The 27,407-nt window shown below is 34.3% G+C and overlaps 1 protein-coding gene across 1 annotated transcript in view; it reads right to left on the bottom strand.

The window, feature by feature from the left end:
• The window catches only part of CCDC178 (coiled-coil domain containing 178), a 374,996-nt gene that overhangs the window by 281,071 nt on the left and 66,518 nt on the right, over positions 1-27,407 (bottom strand). The window contains 2 exon segments of the mRNA XM_057313270.1: positions 13,340-13,476; positions 13,629-13,724. Of these exon segments, the coding sequence (XP_057169253.1) occupies positions 13,340-13,476; positions 13,629-13,724 (233 nt within the window).

Below are 27,407 nucleotides of genomic sequence, written 5' to 3'. Positions count from 1 at the left end.
TATATTGTTTCAAGGGGCGCCTGGGTGGCACAGTCATTGGGCGTCTGCCTTCGGCTCAGGGCGTGATCCCAGCGTTCTGGGATCGAGCCCCACATCAGGCTCCTCCGCTGGGAGCCTGCTTCTTCCTCTCCCACTCCCCCTGCTTGTGTTCCCTCTCTCGCTGGCTGGCTGTCTCTGTCAAATAAATAAATAAAATCTTTAAAAAATATATATATATATATAGTTTCAAGACTTACTATAAAGCTATAGCAATCGAGACAGTGGGGGTTCTTAGTGAAAGAACAGACAAATATGTCAATGCAACAGAATAGAGAGCCCAAAAATAGACCCACAGAGACAGTCAAATGATCTTTGACAAAGAAGCAAAGGCAATACAGTGGAGCAAAGATCACCTTTTCAACAAATGGTGTTGGAACAACTGGACATCCATATACAAAAAAAAAAAGAAGCTAGCACAGACCTTAACCTTTCATAAAAATTAACTCAAAATGCATCATAGACCTAAATGTAAAATGCAAACTATAAAATCCCTGAAGATAACATAAAAGAAAAACTAGATGAGCTTGGGTATGGCAATGATCTTTTAGATACAAGGCACAATCCAGGAAAGAAATAATTGATAAGCTGGACTTCATTAAAATTAAAACCTTTGGCTCTGTGAAACCCAAGGTCAAAAAATTGAGAAGATAAGCCACAAACTGAGAGAAAACATTTGTAAAAGACACATCTGGTAAAGACCTGTTATCCAAAGCTACAAAATACTCTAAAAAGTCAACAGTAAGGAAAAAAAAATAAAAAACAGGCAGGTCAAAGACCTTAATGGACACCTCACCAAAGAAGATAAGTATACGAACAATATCAAATAAGTACATGAAAATATGCTTCACGTTATATGTCATTAGGGAAATGCAAATCAAAACAATAATCAAGTATCACTACACACCTATTACAATGGCCAAAATCCAGAACAATACCAAATGCTGGTGAGGATGTGGATCAACATGAACTTTCATTCATTGCTATTGGGAATGCAAAATAATACTGCCCCTTTGGAAGACAGTTTGGCAGTTTCCTACAAAACTAAACATATTCTTTTTTTTTTCTTTTTTTAAAGATTTTATTTATTTATTTGACACAGAGACAGCCAGTGAGAGAGAGACAAGCAGGGGGAATGGGAGAGGAAGAAGCAGGCTCCCAGCAGAGGAGCCTGATGTGGGACTCGATCCCAGAATGCCGGGATCACGCCCTTAGCCAAAGGCAGATGCTTAACGACTGAGCCACCCAGGCGCCCCAAAACTAAACATATTCTTATCATATGATCCAGCAATCCTGTTAATTGGTATTTACCCAAAGGAGCTGAAACTTTTGTCCACACAAAAATCTGCACATTAATATTTATAGCAGCTTTATCTATAATTGCCAAAACTTGGAAGCAACCAAGATGATCTTCAGTAGGTAAATGGATAAATAAACTGTGGTACATCCAGATACAGATAGTACTTGGTACTAAAAAGAAATGAGCTATCGAGACATGAATGACATGGAGGAATTTTAAATGTATATTAGTAAGTGAAAAAAAATCCAAATGAAAAGGCTACATACTATAGGATTCTAACTATGTGTCATTCTGGAAAAGGAAAAACTATGAAGACAATAAAAAGATCAGTGATTGTCAGAGTTTATGGGAGGGGTGGGGGGAATAATGAGTAGACAGGACACAGAAGACTAGGGCAATGAAAATACTCTGTATAATACCATTATTGTACATATAAGTCATTATACATTTGTCCAAACCTATAGAATATAAAACACCAAGAGTTAACCACGATGTAAACTACGGACTTTGGGTGATTATGTTCTGTCAGTGTAGGTTCATCAATTGTACCACCTGTACCACTGTGGTGAAGGATGTCGATAATGAAGAGGCTATGCATGTGTAGGAGCAGGGGGTATATGGGAAGTGTCCATATCTTCTCCTCAATTTTGCTGTGACCCTACTGCCTTTTAAAAAATAAAGTCTTAATTAAAAACCCAACATTTGTACACCTTAAATATATACAATCTTTATTTCTCAATTATACTTCACTAAATCTGGAAAAATATTTTTAAAAATAAATAATAAAATACAGTTAAATAAATGTTAATTATATTTGGTGTTTTCTTCGTAGAAGCTTCCTATTTTATCTTTGTCTTTTCAGTTGAATTTAGGTTTCATTTTCTTTCTTTCTTTTTTTTTTTTTAAAGATTTTATTTATTTATTTGACAGAGACAGAGACAGCCAGCAAGAGAGGGAACACAAGCAGGGGGAGTGGGAGAGGAAGAAGCAGGCTCATAATCGGGCTCGATCCCAGAACGCCGGGATCACTCCCTGAGCCGAAGGCAGACGCTTAACTGCTGTGCCACCCAGGCGCCCCTTAGGTTTCATTTTCTAATGAATGAGAGAGCAGTTTTTGTTAGTGGATAGAGTCTATAGAGGCCACTAATAATATTTCTTTTCTGACCTTGATATTGAGGAAACTTTACCTTATATTTATATATGGTTTGATGTTATAATTTATCCCACAAAATTTCTACCTCATGAAAGTTCTAATTTCTAAGAAGTAAATGAAGTGGCAAACATAAAAATGTTTGCTTGCCGTATTAAAGCACTTCTGCATTTCATATCTAGCTTTAATCTCCATGAACATCTTCCCTCGATTTCAGACCTATGCATCAAAGTGATACCTAGACACTTATCGAATCACGCCATACACAATTCCAGACCAAACATATCAACATCTTCCCTCCAGCCTTTCTTTTTTCCTCCATACATTTTTCATTATTCAAATCTTAACTCATCCAATTACTACCAAAGTGATATCTTTAAAAGAGAAATCTGACCATACAGCTTCTTTAGTGGATTTCTATAGTCTTCATCAGAGTCTAAATCCTTTGGAATGATTCATTATCTAACACTTAGTTCCCTACCCTCAATGTTTGCCCTAGCTGCCTGCCACATAAAAACATGTGCGTGCGCGCACACACACACACACACACACACACACACAAAGTCAGATCAAGCACTTGCTCTAAGCTCTAGCCACAAAGTCAAAGTGCAAGCTCACAACAATCTTACCTGTACCCTAAGACAATTGCCATTTTAACGTAAAGACTACTATCTGGGATTATTATTATTGGACTAATATGTCAAATGTATTTGAACATCCATTAACCATCAGTTAAATTGAAGTCAGATTAAATTACAAAAAAAAAAAATGAGATAAGGCAAAAAATCCTGAATCTGGATATAGAAAATCAGGTTTCAAATGCCAGTGGTGTTAAGGCTGTAGTAATTTAGAAAAGGTACTTTGCCTCTCTGGATCCCCACAAGAATTCTCTAGAAAAAGAAGAATTCAAGAGAGTATGTATGAATATCCCACCTCATTAGTGATCAGAGAAATGGAGTGTTAACAATATTGAAAACATACTATTTCATTTATCAAATTGGAACAGATTTTTTTAAAAACCATAGCACTCAATGTTAGCACAGGCACACATGACAGAACAAGCTTACGTATTGCTCAGCTTCAATAAATGATATTCTTTCTAGAAAGTAGATTTAGAAAGTTATTAGGAAAAAAAAGTTATTAGGAATTTATTTTATTTTTTTTAAGATAATAGGAATTTAAAAGTATTATAGCCAATCTTCTTTTATAAATCTACTTTAAATTTTAAAAAGCAATAATACTAAGAAAGATTTCTGAAAAAAAATCACCACATTATTTATAAGTCATAAAACTAAGAACAACCTAAACATAAACTTTAGAGTAAGTATGAAAAAAATCATGGCTCACCCATATAATAGACTTTTGTACAGATATTTAAATAATATATTTGAAATTTGTATAACAATGCACCAAACATTCTATTATACCACGTTGGGAATAAAAGCAGGACATCCAATTAATTTATGAATGAAAAGATCAGTAATATATTAATATGATTGCCTCTATTTACTGAAATGATTTTATGTTTTTTGCACTTTTTCATATTTTCTTTTCCACAACAAATACATACTATAAGCAGAGTCCGAAGAGACCATACAAGATGTGGAAATGTTGATAAAATGGAGCTTTGAATTATATAGCTTAGGAAATGAAAAAAAGTCTTGGACATATCCAAGGACAAAACTGAAAAAGAGAACCCCTCTCACAAATATAAGGTGGGCATATGATTAGCCCAATTTTATCTTAACTCAAATATTTTCCACAAAGAGTTTCCAGAAGAAAATGGACAATGCACAATAAAAATAGCCAAGAGCACAAGGAAAAAAGACACCAAAAGCATTAGCTAAGAGAGTAAGATGCAAAAGTAGATTACAAAGACTAGAGAGTTGAGTTAACATGGCGGAGGAGTAGGGGTCCCGTTTTTCAGCTGGTCCCCTGAGTCAAGCTGCATAGGTACCAGACCATCCTGAACACCCATTGAATCAGCCTGAGATGCAGGAAGATATATCTGGATCTCTACAAATGAACATCTCCAGCGCTGAGTACTGAGGTACAAGCGGGGAGCCGTGAATCCAGGCACAGATATCAGAAGATAAATGGAAGGGGGAGGGAGCCTCCGCGCTCGGGCGCCAGGAAGCGGTAGCCACCTGCACTGGGGAGTGGGCTGACTCGCAGACAGCATCTGGGAGACAGCAGACTGAGACCATGAGCCCAGGAACACCCGCGACCAGTCTGAAAACCGGAGCTCCGGAGTGTGCGCGAACCACACTGAAACGGAGCTCCGAAGAGCGCGGGGGCAGCCGGCGGCTGGCGGTGTTAGAAACACAAAGGACAGAGACATGCCGGCCACAGAAGTGAGGGCTGGGACACCGGCTGTGGGGCACACATCCCGGGACGCAGTAGGGTTTAGCAGCACCAACAGAAACAGAGTTAAAGTGGCCAGAAGAGCTCAGTGGAGAGCGGACTGTGATCTCGCTATTCTGAGACAGAGGCTGGGATTCGGCCACTGCTGCTCTGACTCTGAGAAGAGCCACAGAAAACTGCCAGAGAAAGCCACCAGAGAACAAAAGCCTGGAAAAACCTGCTTACAGTGTGCCCATCCCCATCCCCCTTGCAGGAGACAGGGAGACTACCCAAAAAGGGTTGCCTGAGTATCAGCGCGGCAGGTCCCTCCCCCAGAAGGCAGGCTGAAAAATCAAGATGCCCACATCCCTAAGATCCCTATAAAACAAGTGCACACTTCATGGCTCCTGGTCAATAATTTGGGCTCTGGACAACCCTGCCACCTCTCCTTATCAGAATGACGAGAAGGAGAAACCCCCCCAGCAAAGAAAAGACAATGAGTCTGTGGCCTCTGCCACAGCACTGATGGATATGGATATAAACAAATTATCAGAAATGGAGTTCAGAGGAACAATGGTCAAGATGATGTGTAGACTTGAAAAAAATATTAACGAAAATATTAACGAGAATATAGCATCTCTAAGGGTGGAAATGAGAGCGAATCTGGCAGAAACTAAAAATGCTATGAATCAAATGCAGCCAAACTAGATGCTCTGACGGCCAGGGTAAATGAGGCAGAAGAACGAATTAGTGAACTGGACGATGGGATGGTAGAAGAGAAAGCTAAAACAGAAACTTGGCTCAAAAAATCCAATCTCAGGAATGTAGGTTACGGGAGATTACTGACTCAATGAAACGTTCCAATGTCAGAATCATCGGCATCCCTGAAGGGGTGGAGAAAGAGAGAGGTCTACAAGAGATATTTGAACAAACTGTAGCTGAAAACTTCCCTAATCTAGCAAAGGAAACAAGCTTTCATGTCCACGAGGCAGAGAGGACCCCTCCCAAGTTCAACCACGACAAACCTACGCCACGTCACGTCATAGTGCAACTCGCAAATATTAGATGCAAGGATACAGTATTGAAAGTGGCCAGGGCAAAGAAATTTCTCACGTACCAAGGCAAAGGTATTAGGATTACATGAGATCTGTCTACACAGACCTGGAATGGGAGAAAGGGTTGGGGGAGGGCATTTTTAAAGCTCTTTTAGAGAAAAACATGCAACCAAGGATCCTTTATCCAGAAAGGCTGTCATTCAGAATTGATAGAGAGATAAGGACCTTCCAGAATCGCCAGTCGTTGACCAATTTCGTAACCATGAAACCAGCCCTACAGGAGATATTAAGTGGGTTCTATAAAAGTAAAAAGGTGCCAAGAGTGACACAGAACAGAAAGTTACAATCTATAGAAACAAAGATTTTACAGGCAACATGACATCATTAAAATCATATCTCTCAATAATCACTCTCAATGTGAATGGCCTAAATGCTCCCATAAAACACCACGGGGTTGCAGATTGGATAAAAAGACATGACCCATCCATTTGCTGTCTACAAGAGTCTCATCTTGAACCTAAAGATACATCCAGACTGAAAGTGAAGGGATGGAAAACCATCTTTAATGCCAATGGACCTCAAAGAAAGCTGGGGTAGGAATTCTCATTTCAGACAGATTGGATTTTAAACTAAAGACTATAGTTAGAGATACAGAAGGACACTAAATTATTCTTAAAGGATGTATCCAACAAGTGGATAATTATAAATATCTATGCCTCCAACAGAGGAACAGGAAGATACACAAGCCAACTCTTAACCAGAATAAAGAGACATATAGATAATAATACGTTAATAATAGGGGACCTCAACACTCCACTACCAGCTATAGACAGATCACCTAAGCAGAAAATCAACAAAGAAACAAGAGCTTTGAATGATATACTGGACCAGATGGACCTCATAGATATATACAGAACACTGCACTCTAGAACAACAGAATACTCATTCTTTTCAAATGCACATGGAACACTCTCCAGAATAGATCATGTTCTGGGTCACAAAACAGGTCCCAACCGTTACCAAAACACTGAAATTATTCCCTGCATATTCTCAGACCACAATGCTTTGAAAATGGAACTCAATCACAAGGAAAAATTTGGAAGAAACTCAAACACTTGGAAACTAAGAACCATCCTGCTCAAGAATGATTCAAAAACCAGGAAATCAAAAATCAATTTAAACAATTTATGGAGACCAACGAGAATGAAAACACAACAGTCGAAAACCTACGGGACACTGCAAAGGCAGTCCTATGGGGAAAATACATAGCCATCCAAACCTCACTCAAAAGAATAGAAAAATCTAAAATGCAGTTTTTATATTCTCACCTCAAGAAGCTGGAACAGCAATAGAAGAACAGGCCTAATCCACGCATGAGAAAGCAGTTGATCAAGATTAGAGCAGAGATCAATGAATTGGAAACCAGGAGCACAGTAGAGCAGATCAACAGAACTAGAAGCTGGATCTTTGAAAGAATAAAGAAAATAGATAAGCCACGGGCAAGACTTATCCAAAAGAATAGAGAAAAGACCCAAATTAATAAAATTATGAATGAAAAGGGAGAGGTCACAACCAACACCAAGGAAATAGGAAGGATCATTAGAAACTTTTATCAACAGCTTTATGCCAATAAATTAAGCAACCTGGAAGAGATGGAGGCCTTCCTGGAAACCTATAAACTACTAAGATTGAAACAGGAAGAAATTGATTTTTTAAACAGACCAATTAATTATGAAGAGACTGAAGCAGTGATTAAAAACCTTCCAAAAAACAAAACTCCACGGCCTGATGGATTCCCCAGAGAATTCTACCAAACATTCAAAGAAGAAATAATACCTATTCTCCTAAAGCTGTTTCAAAAAATAGAAAGAGAAGGAAAACTACTAAACTCATTCTATGAGGCCAATGTTACCTTGATCCCCAAACCAGGCACAGACCCCATCAAAAAGGACAATTATAGACCGATATCCGTGGTTAATATGGACGCCAAAATTCTCGACAAGATGCTAGCTAATAGGATCCAACAGTACATTAAAAGGATTATCCATCATGACCAAGTGGGATTCATCCCTGGGATGCAAGGGTGGTTCAACATTTGCAAATCGATCAGTGTGATAGATCATATCAACAAGAAAAGAGTCAAGAATCATATGATCCTCTCAATAGATGCAGAAAAAGCATTTGACAAAATACACCATCCTTTCCTGATTAAAGCCCTTCAGAGTATAGAGATAGAGGGTACATTCCTCAATCTCATAAAAACCATCTATGAAAAGCCTACAGCAAATATCATTCTCAATGGGGAAAAGCTGGAAGCCTTTCCCTGAAGATCAGGAGCATGACAAGGATGCCCACTCTTGCCATTATTATTCAACATAGTACTAGAAATCCTTGCAGCAGAAATCAGACAACAAAAAGGGATAAAAGGTATCCAAATTGGCAAAGAAGAAGTCAAACTGTCTCTCGTCACAGATGACATGATACTCTATATGGAAAACCCAAAAGAAGCTACCCCCAAACTACTAGAAGTTATAGAGCAATTCAATAATGTGGGGGGATACAAAATCAATGCTCAGAAATCAGTTGCATTTCTATACATGCACAATGAGACTGAAGAAAGAGAAATTAGGGAATCCATCCCGTTTACAAAAGCACCAAAAATCATACGTTATCTCGGAATTAACTTAACCAGAGAGGGAAAGGATCTATATTCTAGAAACTACAAATCACTCTTGAAAGACATTGAAGAAGACACAAAAAGGTGGAAAAATATTCCATGAGCATGGGTCGGAAGAATTAACATAGTTAAAATGTCCATGCTATCCAGAGCAATCTACACTTTCAATGCCATCCCAATCAAAATGCCAATGACATTTTTCAAAGAACTGGAACAAACAGCCCTTAAATTTGTGGGGAACCAGAAAAGGCCCCAAATCGCCTAGGAACTGTTGAAAAGGAAAAATAAAGCTGGGGGCATCACAATGCCAGATTTCAAGTTGTACTACAAAGCTGTGATCACAAAGACAGCATGGTACTGGCACAAAAGCAGACACATAGACCAATGGAACAGAATAGAGAACCCAGAAATGGACCCTCGGATCTTTGGACAACCAATCTTTGATAAAGTGGTAAAAAACATCTGGTGGAAAAAAGACAGTCTCTTCAATAAATGGTGCTGGGAAAATTGGACAGCTACATGCAAAAGAATGAAACTTGACCACTCTCTCACACCATACACAAAGATAAACTCCACATGGATGAAAGACCTCGATGTGAGACAGGAATCCATCAAAATCCTAGAGCAGAGCATAGGCAGCAACCTCTTTGACTTCGGCCACAGCAACCTTTTTCATGACACATCTCCAAAGGCAAGAGAAACAGAAGAAAAAATGAACTTGTGGGACTTGTATCAAGATAAAAAGCTTCTGCACAGCCAAGGAAACAGTCAAAAAAACTAAGAGGCAGCCCACGGAATGGGAGAAGATATTTGCGAATGACACTACAGATAAAAGACTGGTATCCAAGATCTACAAAGAACTTCTCAAACTCAATAGACAAGAAACAAATAAGGAAATCAAAAAATGGGCAGAAGACACGAACAGACACTTTTCCAATGAAGACATACAAATGGCTAACAGACACATGAAAAAATGTTCAAAATCATTAGCCATCAGGGAAATTCAAATCAAAACCATATTGAGATACCACCTTACGCCAGTTAGAATGGCAAAAATTGAAAAGGCAGGCAACAACAAAAGTTGGAGAGGATGTGGAGAAAGGGGATCCCTCCTACACTGTTGGTGGGAATGCAAGTTGGTACAGCCACTTTGGAAAACAGTGCGGAAGTCCCTTAAAAAGTTAAAAATTGAGCTACCCTACAATCCAGCAATTGCACTACTGGGTATTTACCCCAAAGATACAGACGTAGTGAAGAGAAGGGCCATATGCACCCCAATGTTCATAGTAGCATTGTCCAAAATAGCTAAATCGTGGAAGGACCCGAGATGCCCTTCAATAGATGACTGGATTAAGAAGATGTGGTCCATATATACAATAGAATATCACTCAGCTATCAAAAAGAATGATTTCTCAACATTTGCTGCAACATGGACAGCACTGGAGGAGATAATGCTAAGTGAAATAAGTCAAGCAGAGAAAGACAATTATCATATGGTTTCTCTCATCTGTGGAACATAAGAAGTAGGAAGATCGGTAGGAGAAGAAAGGGATAAAGAAAGGGGGGTAATCAGAAGGGGGAATAAAGCATGAGAGACTATGGACTCTGAGAAACAAACTGAGGGCTTCAGAGGGGTGGGGGAATGGGATAGGCTGGTGATGGGTATTAAGGAGGGCACGTATTGCATGGTGCACTGGGTGTTACACACAACTAATGAATCATGGAACTTTACATCAAAAACCAGGGATGTACTGTACGGTGACTAACATAATAAAAAATATTATTATTTAAAAAAAGAATCAGAAAAAAAAGATTACAAAGACTACACATATTTAAATTGTCAGATGTAGATAAAATAATAACTAAAATAAAATAACTATTTGTACTATGTTGAAGAAGCAAAAGTTAAGCTGTAAATATCTACATCAAACAGGGAATCATAAAATGACTTAGAAGATTTGGAAGAAAAGCAAATAAAGTTTGGAAATGAATAATTACATTTGCATCTATCTATCATCTATCTATCTATCTATCTATCTATCTATCTATCTATCTATCATCTATCTACCTACCTACCTACTTACCTATCATCTGAGAGTGAGAGACCAGTTAAAAACAAGAACGTAAGAAATGTTTGGCATATATGACTGATGATTATCTCCTCAAATATTACCTCTGTGTTTTTTTTTTTTTTAATCTTCTCTTCCTTTGGAACATCACTTAGAAATGTGGTAGACCTGACTCTTTCTTGCCTGTATATCCCTTCATCTTTCATTTCACTATTCTTTCATTTATTCTCTGTTGAGAACTACATAATCTGCTATTAAAATCATCCATTAATTTTTTTAATTTCAGGTAAAAATTTGAAGGAAAATTTAAGTAATTAAATGACATCTAAGGTATTAAGTGGACAAGTGCAATACATATGATTGAAATCCTTTCCTATAACCAGGGCTACGTTCCCACTACATGTGATAGATTGTATCAGTATTCTCAATTATGCACTGTCTCTCTTTTTAAGAGGATTAGACTTACCACCCTGTTGACATCAGGCTTGGCCATATGACTTGCTTTGTTCAATGGAGTGTGAGCAGAAGAAACACTTATCTTCTGGTGGAAACTCTAAGAGCTATCAAGTGATCTCACTAATGAATTTTACTTATCAGAGCAATGTGTCCTAGAAGGATCTGATCCTTCACCCTGAATCTAAGAAGTAGAAATAACGTAAAGCAGAGACACAGCTAAGCTGCAATTGCTAGTGAGAAATAAACTTTTATACTTGTATACCACTAAGATAGGGTGGTTGCTTTTTACTGTGGGATAATCTAATAAATGCTAACCTCACACTCTCTTCTGCCAGAGGAGTCTTCTCATTAGCTTCAATTTTTTTTCTCCCCTCTGCTTCTCCTAATAAAATGTAGTAATATTAACAAGTACATTTTTAAGTTGTCTCTTGGAAAACAATGTTCATTTTGTTCTCTTTTAAATCGCAGAGGACCATAGGGGAAGGTAGGGAAAACTGAATGGGAAGAAATTGGAGAGGGAGATAAACCATGATAGACTCTGGACTCTGAGAAACAAACTGAGAGTTACAGAAGGCAGGGGCGTGGGGGGATGGGGTAACTGGATGATGGGTATTAAGGAGGGCACGACTTGTGATGAGCACTGGGTGTTAAATGCAACTAATGAATCATTGAACACTACATCAAAAACTAATGATGTACTACATGTTGGCTAATTGAACATAATAATAATAAAAAAGTATTTTCAACATACAGATAAATCTTACAAATATTTCATTCTATCATTACCAAAAATAAAATGATCAGTAAGAAATTTTAACAATCTTTCTATACAATCATCAAATATCATCGTTGTTCCTCTCCCTTCTTTCCTCCTTCCCTCCCTTCCATAATTAACTTTGGATAGCATAGTATGTGTCAGGCACTATGCTTGACGATGTGGATTCACTGGTGAAGAAAATATGGCCATGGTATATGCCTGTCTTCATAGATCTTCTCATTTTTTGAGGGGAATGAACAAGAGTCAAATATTCACACACACAAAATTCCAAATATGGCAAGAGATATGGAGAAAAGTAAGTGGGCCATACACACACATAAGAGACAAATTGGATTTAACTGGACAGTCAATGAAAAGCTTCTCAGAACTGACTCTTAAACTGTCTTAAGGATAAGTGCTGGGAAGAAGGAACAAGAAAAATACTATAGGAAAAGTAAATAGCATTAAAATGTCAAATGGGCTGGGAAAAATATGGCAAATAGGAGAAGATGAAGTAAGGCCATTGTATTCGAACCAAATAATAAGGGTAAGTAAACCATGTGTGATATGAAACTGCACAGACACGTATGTTTGCCTATTCAGGGACCTAGCAGGAGAGGGTAAGGAGGCATTTTGTCCCTTCATTCCTGATAACATTTATGTAGGTATGGAGAGGAACTGATCATACTTATGTTTAAAAAAAAAAAAAGGAAGAAAAAAGAAATGTACCTACCATAGTGTAGATAATAGATTAGAAAGAGAGCATAATGACTGCAGTAAGCTAGCTTTGGAAGTCACTGTAAGTTCACACAAGACATGATGATAGCTTGTACCAGGGTGCTGGTGGAGTAGTGAGACAGATAAAAAGATATTTAGCATGTGGAAGATTTTTTCTTAACATGTTGAATATGAGGATTGAAATAGAAAAAGGAAGCAAGAAAACCTGTAGATTTCTGACCTGAGAAAACTAGTAGCTGCTAGAAAGAATTGAGGGTTGACAAGGACAGCATAAGTTTAATTAAACATATTTTAATTTTAAAGTGTCTTTGAGTATAAGAGGATGTGTCAAAAAGAGGTGATATGAGTGAACAGAAAACTCCTTATTAGATCATTTTTTCACCATTTTGATATTTCTAAAGGGATTCAGAGTGATTTAAAGAGCAACATCAAGCAATATCTAGGGGCACCTGGGTAGTTCAGTTGGTTAAGCCTCCATCTGACTCTTGATTTCAGCTCAGGTCATGATCGCATGGTTGTGAGATTAAGCCCTGTGTCCGGCTCTGTGCTGGGAGTGGAGCCTACTTAACATTCTCTCTCTCCCTCTCTCTCTGCTCCCCTCCTCCCACTCTAAAAAAAAATGCTAATAGAAATAAACAAAATTTAAGCTAATGATAAACACAAACACCACCACACCCCAGGAGAACAAAATGAAGAGATGTATTATTTAACATATTGGATATGTTATACCAAAATAAAAATTATATTTGCACAATTACCTGTCATTGATTAAACCTGCTATGGTTTCAATATCAATTTCGAGTCTTCTGTTTTCTTCTATCAATTGAGTATTTGCAATTGAAATATCTGAAAAGTCTTTTGCAATATTAGAAAGCTCAATATCCCACGATTTTTTCTTTAAGAAAATAATAAGAGAATCATTTATACATGTCTTGTATCTCAGAAAGGAAAAAAATGTATAATAATGAAATTACTTTTACTTGCATGAGTTAGTATTTAGAAATAGAGAATAGAACTCCAGAGAGAAGGAGGGAAAGGTCAACTTACTGCAGCATAATAATTATTAAGTACATCCAGATACTCCTTTTCGTAACTTTTTCTCTTCCAGGATAGTTGCTCATAATTTTTTTTCAAATCATCTAGCTAAGAAAAAATATAGAGAAAAAAATGAATTATGAAGCTTCCCATTCTTTTGTAAAGTAAGAAATATATTTCAAATTATGTAGTTACCATAACTTAATAAATGTTGATTAAAATAGTATAACACTGTATGTTGTTGCCATTTATAAAAATTGATTCAAGATTCTGAATAGAATATAGCAAATCAAGTCTAACAGTGCTCAAAGAATTAATCAGATAAAATAGAATGTATTTTAGTTATGTTGTAAGAACTGATAAAAATTAGAAAATTTCAATCGTAATTCATCACAATAAAAATTAAAGGAAAAAAATAACATGAATACGGTCAACACTCAAGAGAAGTTATGTGATAAATTCACTATCTAGTTTCAATAATTTTTAAACTAGTACAAGGAAAAACTATGCAAATACAATATAAAGAACAGAAAATATCAAAATAAATCATAAAACGCTGAACGCCTGCCCACTGAACTCAAGAATGAGATTAGATTAGCTTACCACTATTATTATTAATGTTTTGTGAAAGTGTAGCTAAATGCAATTGGATAATAAAACCAAAACTTATTATTATAATGTTGAATATGAATAGATTATGCATCTTCAACTTTAGATGGTATGATTTAACACTTTGAAAAACAGAAGATTTTATTTAAAATTATAATAAACGACTTTGGTAAAATGGCTGGATATAAGCATAAGGAAATTAATAGCTTTTAACCAAACAGTAACAATCTGTTTAAAAACATAGTGACAGTACTTAAAAGCTTTGGTCAAAAAATATAAAATATTTGGGAATAAATTAAACGTAAAAGGGAAGACCTATATAAAGCAAATATAAATTCTTATTAAAAGCTTAAATCAAGACACACATGAAAAGAATGATAAGCCATGCAAAGGTTTAATAGAATATACTGTCAGTTATCCTACAATTACAGTTGCTTAATTTGTCAATATACTAAAAACCATTGAATTATACAATTTTAGAAAAAAACAACATTGTTAAGAGGCAACAGATCCAAAAATTAATGACAAAGGAAAATAGGACATTGTTTCTCAAACCATTTCAGAACCCTCTTTATTATTTTACTCATATTATATACCATACCATCTGTATTACTATGCATTTAATAATTTTCTTAAGGCAAGTCACATGTTTATTTAAGCAATTATTTAAAAAAGGAAAAAAGTTAAAAAAAGTTAAAAAATCCAACATCGTATGTCATAAAGGGAAGCAACTTTAAAAATAAAAACAATTTATGAAATAAACAATATAAAAATAAAATACAAGTAGTATTAAATGTATTCAACTTACCAAGAAAATACTAAATATATTTTTCTTAGACATATGATCAGTAATTAAAGAAATATTTGGATTAATGTTGTATTTTGAAGATGAGCATTTCAATGAATTACAATTTACTTGTATACTTAATAAATTTCCCATGTAACTGGACATTATATTTCTAACCCAAATAAAAATAAGGTTTTTTATAATTTTTAGTTTCAAGAAGCCTTTGAAATATCTTCCAGAATTGTTCTTCAGAAACTGTCCAGTTACTAAGTGATGTACAAGCTTTCTTACCCACTCATTAGTACCACTGTTTGGGAAATAATCATGAAAAAACTACCAGGCAATCTTTTTTAGATAGTACAACATATTTTGAATGTATTCCTTTGATAAAGTTGTAACCAAATAATTCAGACAATGGGACATTTCCACCTTGACATAATTAAAAGGTATATTCTATGGCTTCAATTTTGCTGGATTTTTTTCTTCAACATGCTTCACCTATTAGAGTTATATTAGGACATTTTAAGTTTTTGAATGAGAAAATACCTTTGTAAAATATCCTAATTTTTAATGTAGTTCTCAACCATAAAGTCATCTAGAAGCCTGAATTTTTCACAGAGGAATACCTGAAGCTCTTTTTATAAATTAATAGGGAGTGAGTTTCTTAAAAAGCACATATTAAAGAATAATGGTTGATCATTCATTTACAAATCTGAGAACACATATGAGTATTCAGTGGTTTTAACTAATTTGACGAATAATTTTTAAAATTTCATGAAATACTTCTCTTAAAATCCCTGCATCATTTTGCAATGGCTTGAATATGACTATTCATGTGGATAACAGTGGATGGATTTGTCTTTCTTGGAAACTTTTTGAATATATGTAACTAGTTATTTTCTTTCATCCAGCTATGGCATTAACATCATATGTGCTTAATCAAAAACATGGATTTCAGGACTTAACACTGTTTCTCAAGAAGCCGTCAATATGTTTATATTTTCTTTATCTGCACACATTAGCAAAGAATTCACAGTATGAATGAATTCATCACTTTGCAGTGAATTATAACAACTTTTATACTAGAAATAATAATTACTTCTTTACATATTTGGTTATCTCTATAAGTAAAAGATGAATTGTTATTTGACATAGGCATTTAATGAATCATTTTGTTTGTTATACCCCTGAATCTCCCTGTCACCTGGTAGCAGGCTTGATAAATGTCTTACTAACTGCTTCAGCAGATCTGGACTCTGAAGTTAATTGTAATGCTAAAAACATAATTCTAAAGTCTCAGCATTTTCATTCTCTGTCACTCTGTATATACACTTGAGTATCCGTCTATTTTAAAATTTTGACAGGCTTTCTATTTTTTGTGCTTCAACATGACAATTGTGGATTATTTAATAATTATGACCATTGTGACTAATCTTAGAATACATAATAAATTTGTTTTTTTCACCAGTTTATAAAATCCAAAAATCTAATAAAAATCAAATTCTTCCCACACTAATCTTTCTTTGCTGCTTGTAAACATCAGTAAAGGATTTTTAGGAAATACTTGAATTTGGTCTTCATACCTATCTAAAGACATGTAAATGATTCTATCACATTCTTCACTACTGTCTTTACTTCTACACTTAAACATCCATAATTTTTTTTTTTTTTCAGAGAGCGAGCAAGAGAGAGAGAGCATGCATGCCTGAGCAGGGGGACGGGGCAGAGGGAGAGGGAGAGAGAGAATCTTAAGCAGGCTTCACGCCCATGTGGAGCATAACTCAAGGCTGGATCTCAGGACACTGAGATCATGACCTGAGCCAAAATCAAGCAGAGGCTTAACCAAATGAGCCACCCAGGTGCCCAAACATCCGTATTTTTAATCACTTATCTAGGACTGAATCTACAGAAGTACAAAAATCATAAATAGGGCCCAGACCAGTTTCTAATGTACTTTCTAGATCAGATGTGGTAGCTCTGATGCCTAAAATTATACATATTTCATACGCCAAACGATTGTCAATCTTTTAGAAGTAGATTTTCCAGTGCATTTTCCAATAAAAAGAAAAGATAAACATGAAAATTCAGTGCCTTAAGGTCAAAATTAATGATCTGTACTACCATGCCACTGATAGGTGTTTGTTGGCAGGCTCAGGAAGTGAAGTTATGAAATGCTCATGAGCACACCGTAAGTACTACAGTATAATTTTACAACCTGCAATTTTTTAATAAGTACTATTATTTTAGCCCTTCCCTAAGCAATAAAATCCATGGAATCACACACGAAATCATTGTGTGCTAATTGCGTTCTCAATATAAATGATAATAAATATATAACTTTGAAAATGCTCATCACTGGAATATCTAAAATTATGTAGTATGTCATGAATAGTAATCTTTGCAAGTAAGAAAAGAAGAGGAAATCTGAATGGCTCATAAAAAGAAAATGACAAGGAATTTACTTCACTTCCAGGCAGGAAAATAAAAATTAATCCAATACTTCTTTACCCAACAATTAAGCTGGTATGATTTTAAAACACCTACAGTGTTGGGAAAAGTAAGAAATCAGACATTTGTATTGCTCATATACATATGCACAAATGTACATATACCAAACTTTTCAGAACATATTTCAGTAATATCTATCTTGAAAAATACACTTAGTTCTGACACAACAATCCAAATTTTGAGAATTCAGCACAAAGAACCAGCACATAAAAACAGCATACACGAAGTTATTAATTTTAATACTGTTAGCAGTAGTTAATAACTGTTTTCATTCTGAATTTGAAAGGTAAATGAGTAAGTTGTAGTTGAGGTGAATAAAGTGTAATTAATGGTTCAATGAACCTCCTTTGCAACCTCCTTCTAATGTGCTTTCTTGTGTATTAGAGCACAGGACAGAAAAAGAATGGAAAAGAAAGCAGGGAGGCAGGAAAGAAGGCAGTTTCTACTCTTGTGAAAGTGTTCAAGATGCAAAATAGTTTTGCCCAATAGGACACAGTCATGCATATTATGGAACGTAAAATTGAGGTAAAAGGCATCTTCCTGGTTCTTGGTTGCTTTCTTTAAGTTTGGTTTTGTTTTCTCTCTATTGGCAAGTAAGGTCGTGAGATGTGCATGTTGTATAGTTGTGTTTTTGTGTCCATCTGCTAGCTGTGGTGTTACAGGACTGTGGCTTCAAAAGCTGTGGCTACAGCATCCAGATCCCAGCTTTCCCATCCAAGCAGCAGGTGTACACTCAATACAGGCCCAGAAGCAGCCTCCAATGTCATAGTTCCTCAACTGGTCAATCAGGAAAACACTCCTGGAAGTCCAGCCTACAGTTCTCTTGGCCAGCTTTGCAAACTTGTTGAAATCTCTAAGTCCCTTTCTGCCTAAAACGGGGGGATTTCTGTTTTCTGCACTGTACTCTGATATGGTGGCAATTCATAGTATTTAATATTTGTACCATTAAAAAAGTACATTAAGAGCACTCAGATGGCTCAGTCTGTTAAGCGTCTGACTCGTGGTTTGGGCTCAGGTCATGATCTCAGGGTGGTGAGATGAAGCCCTGCCTCGGGCTCCATGCTCAGTGTGAAGTCTGCCTGAGATTCTCTCCCTCTTCCTCTCCTTCTCCCTCTACCCCTCCCCACCAATTAAATAAATAAATAAATAAATAAATAAATAAAAATCTTTTTTAAAAAAGTACATTAGGCTTATATCTAATAACCTTGAGGACTATCACAATGTATTTTTAAGTAAAAGAGCAAGTTTACTAAGCGTGTATATTGGAAAAATCCTTTTTAAATTAAAAATAAAATAGTAAATTGTACAAATATATATATTTACAGGAACATAGAAAAATATGTGCAAGATGACATACTGTGTTGGCAACACAGGCTATGTCATGCAAGATCAGATATGAGTAGAAAATAGGTGTTGAAATTAATACCTAAATCTTTTTATCTTTTTATTTATACCATTTGCCTAAGTGAACATGTTACTTAATAACATTTAGGAGAAAATTAAGTTAAAGACATCACCTAGTCTACACAATCTCAGTGTTTCATAAATTGGGTGAGTTAATAGAGTAGAAATTACTGAGGATAATTGTAAATAAAAATAATGAAAACATCGAGGTGGGAAAACATTCTGCATACACTATCACTGAAAAGAGAACATATACATTTTAAATAATTAGTGATATAAGGGATTCATAATTGGCAATGTTTTAGACATGCATATTGAAGATTAAATTTGAACACAAAATATCAATAAATATTTAAAATTATTAAAAACATGTAAATAATAAAATGTTTTTCTAAATGAATGATACCCTTTATATGTATTCTCCTTTAATCAACACATTAACCCCTAAATACCTTTCTTGCAGATTAACATATTAAATTGACACACATCTAGTTGTTCAAATGAGAAAACTTGAATCTCAAAAGGGTGTAATGTGCAGCTCACAACTGGAATGTGGAGGAGAAATTTGAGTCTGATTCTCTGTGACAGCCTCTAAAACGACATTCTAAATAAAGTGCTTTAAAAATTCTCAACCTTACTAATCATCAAAGAAATGAAAATTTAAAACCACAGTGGGATAAATCCTACAAAAGAACTATAATTAAAAATAAGTAAAAGACAGTATTAGACAATGGTGTTGATCTGAGGCTGGAACTCTCATACATGATGGTCTGAGTAAGAAAAATGTATAACTATTTTGGAAAAATTTTTTGGCATTATCTACTAAGACTGAACAGATGGATTTTTTTTGGCCTAGCAATTCCCAAAATAAATTAATATATAGTTCCAATGCACATTTCAACTGCCTTGGTCTGAAAAACTAGAAGGACTGAATGTCATAAACTGGAACAGGGAAAACGGCAGATTTATAGAGAGGTTGTATATTTAAAGTTCAATTTTGGAAAAGGTAAGCTTGAGATACCAACTAGACAACTAAGTGGAGATTGAGTTGTCAGTTACATATACATAAAGCTTATTCTAAAAGACTATGCCCTGGGAATTCTCAAATGTTTGTGGAGTTTGGGGAAATATAGAGAAACCAGCGAAGGAAACTGAGAGCAAGTTTCCAGAAGAATTAAAAGAAACAAGATTAGCGTGTGTTAGAAACCAAGAGAAAAAGTTTCCAGAGATAAGGGTATAATCAACTTGGTTAAGTGCTACATAGAAGTTAATTAAAATAAGGACAAAGAAACAATGATTAGATTTGGCAATATGGAAATCGCTGTTGACCTAAATCAGAGATACTCTGGTTGAATGGTGAAGGCAAAAAAGAATATTGGAATGTGTCTAAGAAAGGGTGAGAGATACTATGACCAAATAAGATTTATTACAATAATGCAAGGTTCGACATTAGGAAACCCATCAATATAATTCACTATATTCATACATATAAAATTATTACATGAGCATCTCCCTAGAGGCAAAAAAGACATAAAATTTGACACTTGTTCCCAATGAAAAAAATACTCAGTAAACTGGAACGGATATTTTCTTAACGTGACAAAATCTATATTGACTCCTGAAGTCAGACTCTTACTTAAGGAAAAAAACTAGCACCACTCCCATCAAAAGAACATAGCAAGGATGCCAATGATCTCTACTACCATTTAACATTATACTGGATGCATTAACCAATGTAATCAGGTAACAATTAAAAGACATTAACAATAGTGAAGGGATAATAGTATCTATATTTATAGTTGAAATAATAGCACCCTTGGAAAGTCCAAAATAAACAATGATAAAACTACCATAAATAATATTAAAATCAGTAAATTAGTATAATATGAATTAGTATTATTGATTTCATATACCTAAATATAACCAGGAATGAGAATTAATGAAAGAGAAAATCCCCAATTACCGTGCAATGAAATAATTAGGCATAAACTTATCAAAAATATGGAAACCCTACATGAGGAAACCTTTGAAAACATTTCTAAAAGACACAAATAGAATGGTATCATCTTACTGGCTTAAAATAATACATATTTGTTATCTCATGGTTCTGAAGGACAGAAGGCTAGTGGGCTAAGTGAATACCCTGTTTAGGATCTCACAAGCTGAAATGAAGGTTTCAGCTGGCCTGAGCTCTTCTGCACAAACTCTAGGGAATGAGCCACTGCTAATCTCATTAAGACTGTAGGTAGAAATCATTTTCCTTTCACATTTTCAATATGGCCCACTCCATTTTAAAGTTAGCAATCGCTTGTTGAGTGCTTCTCATGCTCTGTGTCTCTCTGACTCCACTTTGGGCTACATTTCCCTGACTTTTTCTATCCTCAGCCAAGAGGAAGAATAATCTTCTCTAGCTCTCAGTTGCACCCTCTGGAATTTTATCCACCGTCTCAATTCTTGGTTCCACCTTCAGGACTCTTGGTTTCATCATCTAAGTCATCCTTTCTTTTTCATGAAAGATAGCACATGTTTGCAGATGGACAATTTTATCAATCTGCTTCCTGCCAGAATCATGAGATCCAACAGCTTTCTTCTATTTTATACACTCTTGGCCTCTTCCGTTTTTTTGCTGATGTAAAATTCACAACATTGTGGATCTCCCATGTATGCCCGGGATGCAGTCATTCATTCATTCACTCATTCGTATATATGTACATATGTACATATATGTATGTATGCATGTATGAATATCTATATATTCATGTATCTTATATGTATGCATATATGTTTATGTATATGTATGCATATATGTGTGCATGTATCTGTGTTTCTGTGTGTATTCCATTAGACAGTGGGGACATGTCCAAAATATTTTTTAGATAATCACTTCTCTATTTTTGGTTACACTGAAATAGTTGAGGGGCAATATCCTTATGTGTCCTTCTAGATTAAAGAACATGTGAATCACTTCAATTAAAAAAGTATTTCAATTAAAATTGATTAATATTTGTAAATTATACCCAAATACATTAACTGAAATTTTAGCAGTGACATAGAATATAGGTTTTTCCCCCTATTATACATTAAACCACCTCTACAACTAGAAAATGATTGAATTTATAACCTTACAGCATTTTTATCATTTAAAGAATACTAAAGAAAGTAACCAATATTTACAGTACTTAATACAGAGTTACTCTCTCTACGAGAACTGTGAAGTACAAGAAATCCAGTGGGTAGTTTCATCTAAAAGTTAATCATAAGGCACCAAATGCATACAGAATTATTTATTATGGGAATAACTTAGCTCTCCATTTGACTCAAATCAATTGTAAAATTTCCAAAATCTATCTCTTTTACAACATAGATAATGTTTGCCTTAAAGACAAGTCAGGAATTTTTATTTTAAAGAATTAGTAAATTAAATCACAAATGATACTGAGGAGGGAAAAACCTCCTATACTTATAATGCAAACACCAAGAACTGTTATGTAGTTTGGGTTTTTTTTAAGTTTTTTAAAAATTTATTTTTTTAAAGTTAACATGCATAAAAGGAAACTGCAAAACACAAGAAGCAAAGAACAAAGTCATCTGTAATCACAAGCAGTTTACAGTTTGACTGCTAGGTCCCATGTGCGTATCTATATAACTAAGCATTTTAATGTAATTAAGATCACACAGTTACGTATCATGCTTTTTTACACAACACAAATATTTATTATTTTAAAGTCCCAAAACTACGAGTATTTTGATAACCAAGAATACACTACTCAAACTCAATTTGAAAGAAAAAAAAATGTAATCCTGCCTTACTTGGTGACAAAAATGTCATAAAAGACAAAAATGGCAAAGGCCTCTGGATAACGATATTGGCAAAATTACAATTAAAATAATGCATTTTCTTCATGTTCAATTAAAAATGAGACAAAATAACAGAGTACACAAAGTATAATGTTTCTGAAAGACTTCATTATCCAGTCTACACTATTAGCAAGGAATTATGTTGCTATTGAATCACTCAGTATCTTCCTACAGTGTAGCCAAAAGTGATGTACGTACATTAACAGTTATCATTTAAATGTAAATATGAACACACCCACATACATCTCTCCCTCTATACTTCCTTCTGCCCCTCTGCTGCCAACCTAATAAGTCCTTACATTTATTTCTCAGAGACAGTTTAACAATTCCATGTTCAAGATGCTTCTTTCCTATCAATTATAACAAAAAGAAACTTATAAATTGGTTAATTCATTGGCTGCACATTTCATCATACGTTCTACCTCAGGATATCTGAAAAACTTCAATGTTACAAATCATGAACCTTTTCCACAATAAACACAGGTACTTTACAAAAACACACATACAGACCTCTGGTTATAATTTAAAACCATCTTCAGGGTATGGAGATACTAGTAAAAAGCCCTTCCCTCCACCCTTCCTCTGCTCCCTCCACCATTTCAATGACTAAGTACAGGAATACATCTCATTCCAAGAGGTAGATTAACAGACACCCCCAGAACAGTCCTTACTGAAAACTAACAAAAGGACATTTATTATAACAGGACTATTTTACCACCCTTACTTTTTATATACTTTGGACATTAGGACTTGCTTATCCTTTAATACACAGCAGTGTTAACTATAGTGCACTTACAGAACAATGGTTAGACCATCTGAACTTGGCTAAAGACTCACGGGTACAGAATGCTTCTCTCCTCACTCCCTTCCCTGCCCAACCCACACCCTGCCACCCAGTGAACAGTCAGCATACTCTCCAGGACATCAAGCTTAACAATTCCATTCCCAAAATACAACCATTCTTATGAATTAACAGAATACTTAAAGTGTTACTTTAACCCTATGCCTTTAACAAATGCTCAACGTTTAAATATCTAGAAGACTAGATTTTTTCAAGTAAGGATTTATTTAGTTTGCCCACTATATACACAGCAGCATTGAAGGAAGGAATATTCTGGCCTAGAGCCCTCCCTCTTCCCATCTCTATCAGCCCAGGAGAAAGTGTAAGTATCTGTAACCCTTAGAGGGAATTTTAACAAGGGAATTTTAACAGTTTCACTTCCTCTAGTTATTTGAAGAACAATCCTTTCTGTAAATCGAAACACAGTGTACACAATGTTTACTAACTACTTTTTCATAGACTGGAAACATTTTTAACATCTAAAAAGATGAGATGTTGTAAATTAGGACTCATTTGTCCCTTATATGCACCATATACACAACTAAGTAAAACAAAATGCAGACATATGGGACAATGGTTAATCCTCCTAACTATAAACATTCTGATATTAAACTCTTTGTGCTTTCTTCTCCTTCTTCCCTGAACAAGCACAAATATTATACAATGCGTACTGCTCTGAGGGGTGGTTTATGTTTAAGGTGATATTTAAAATTTTTTTAGATTTAAAGAAACAATCTGTAACATCAACATTTGAAGTTTTAACATTAGGTAAAAGGTAAGAATAGTATAAACTCAGATCTTAAATTGTGAACAGTTGCCATACAAGTTCTTGTGGACAATAACTCTACAAGATTAATGATATAAAAGCCAAGAAATTAAATTAATGGAAATATTGTTGTTAAAAAAATGAGTTAATTTTGGAAAATGTAAAAATGAAGGCAAATCATTCAAGCCCTACCAGAAATACATGGGATAGGATTCTTGCTTGAACCTCTAATACTACACCATAATTCAACTTTTACTATTTTTCCATCACAATATTATTTTGTTAAAATGAACAGTTATGTTAATATTTAAATTTCAGAAATACTTACCATAGCTTTGATTAAAATACTTAAAAACTGAAAACATCATAAATGTTCAATAATAAAGTTCTAAGAAACTCTCAATTATTAAAATTACATTGTAAAATATAAGATAATTTTGAATAAGTTTTTATATAAGGAGAAAAATGTCATCAATTACTGTATGCATATGATAATATAGTTTTTAAATATAGCACAGAGCCTGTTTATGCACAGCAAAATATTAGCGGTGACCACAGCTGGATAGTGAAGTCATAGATCAATATTTCCTTTACTCACATGAGTATATTCCAAACTCTGAGTCGTGCACATTTGTGCTATTCAAAAAGTGCCTTAAAGAAATGTTAGCTAACAGTTTGTATAATGAATGCTACCAGATTTTGTAGGGGTTGTAAGGAAGAAAATACGATCCCTTAGTAATTTCAGTGTAGTGTGGTGGTGAAAACTGACTGGAAATTATTTAGTGGGAATGCAGGAGAGAAATCTGAGAGAGTGAATACAGAAAATCCTTTAAATAACTTTTGTTTCAAAGTATAACAAGAAATGCAACTGTAGTTCTTAAGGAAAGATTTAAAAACAAAAACATTACGCATTCAAAACAGAGAAGCGAAAGGTAAAAAGGAATAGAATAAGCCTAAAGGAATAAGAAGAAAATAAATCGTTAATTGTAAAAGCATACGTTAATATTTTAAAGTTGGAAATTGTAGTGTTATGAAATCTAGGGGCCACCTCTTATTATTTATCCCATTTATAAAAATTTAAAAATCTAATTAAAAAGTGAAAAATACATATAATTAATTAGAAATAAGAGATAAAAGTGTAAGACAGCATTCTATATCATATCAAAATCATTTCAAAATCTTAATCCAGTTGGATTATTTCTAGGGCCATTAAAAAATTGTAAATTAACCTTAAGAAGAAATATATAACCTGGTAAGACCAATCATGTGATGAAATAAAAAAACTGTCCATGACAAATAAACAATAATTCAATTAAAAAACATAAAAGCACCAGAGTTATATTTTCACCAAAGGGTTTTATCAAACTTTCAGGAAAAAGTTATTTAAATCCATATTAATTCCTCAGGTAATAAGAAAGGAAGAAAAGCTTCACAATTCATTTTTTAAAGCTAGTATAATCCTGATAAGAAAATCTATCAAATATAGCACAAATTAAGAACACTGGAATACAGACTAACTTATGAATATGGATGCAAAATCTTAAATAAAATACTTGCAAATCAAACTCAGCAGTAAATTAAAGGAACAATAAACCATAACCAAGCAGAATCATCTCAAGAATTTAAAAAAGATTTAATATTAATATAATACATCACTTCAATAGGTCAAATGAGAAACTCTTCAGAATCTTCACAGATGCTCACAAAGTGACATCTATTCCTGGTAAACAGTTTTTTATAACCTGAGCATATTTTTTAAATCTTAAACACGAAAATGAGCATATATTTGAAATCAACATTTAGATAACATTAAGCACTTCTTTAAAATAAGAAATGAAATAAAGTCAATTTCATTGATTTTTAAAATATTTTAGAAATATGCCACACTGAGTTTGAAATCTTATGATGAAAAAATTAGCAATATGTACTTTTATATATATTATCACATTTTATCCATATATAATAATATTATTTTATAATGAAAGAATATAAAAATATTGCTTTGTAGTTTGGTTCTACCACTTAATAGCTTTGTGTCCATGAAGAATTTACTCTGCCTCTTTAGACTAGTTTCTTATTTGGTGATAGTAATAATTATGCATATGATTAGTAATAATTATTTGATTACCTTTTTTAAGAAATAAATTGCTTAATTCAGAAGACTTTAAGGTAAAATATGAATCAAAAAGTAGAATTTGCTTATGGATGTTTTGTGGTAGCAGGATTTACACTACTATAGACCAATAAGGTAGTAATAAATAATAAATTTCTACTAACAAAATTGATATCCAAAAATGAAAACATAAGCATATATACAAAAGCCATTCACTTATTTACAACCTTCATCTGCAATCTGATTTTTTTTTAAAGTTTTGTGTACCTGCCACTGGTCAGTAAAATATGAAAATCACAAAGGGTTTCTAAATCTTTAAAAGTCATTTTTTATTACCTAATGAAATGACTGGATAAAATGAAATACAGATGGCTGTTTTTTTACTATCATAAGAAACTAAGAGTTGCAGATGATGATGTTCTGAAAAAATTCTGAACTATGGCAGTAGTAGACTTCAAAGAAAACATGAGAAAAGAATTTATAGAAAATCTGTACTTTTGTATTTAAAAAGAATTTGATTTGACAATATTTTTAAAGTACTTAATTTCAGGATGTTTTCTGGTCTACAAAAGCTACTGTTTATAGAAATGAGAAGGAAAAATGTGTTTTCATAGATACAATTCCAACACAAATTAGAAAAAGTGTACGTTAATGAAGTACAGACTAAATCGGAAGCATGATATGCCTTGAAATTTTAAAAAATTAGTTAGGTTGTATGTGCAATTAGGCAGCACAAATCTTTTACTTTTCTCTTGAGCTAGAAGTTTCAACTGCATACCAAAAAATAATGCATGGAAGTGATGCACATCATTGCTTTTAATTGAGTGCTTAACATGCGCTCTTTGAAAACCTAGCTTAAAGGTTTTTATAATGAGCAAAATGCAGGAAAAAAATTAATATATCTA

This window comes from Ursus arctos, unplaced genomic scaffold, assembly GCF_023065955.2.
Source record: "Ursus arctos isolate Adak ecotype North America unplaced genomic scaffold, UrsArc2.0 scaffold_17, whole genome shotgun sequence".
Taxonomy (NCBI): domain Eukaryota; kingdom Metazoa; phylum Chordata; class Mammalia; order Carnivora; family Ursidae; genus Ursus; species Ursus arctos.
Note: the sequence above shows the minus strand (reverse complement) of the source record. Positions and strands in the feature narration are given on the sequence as shown.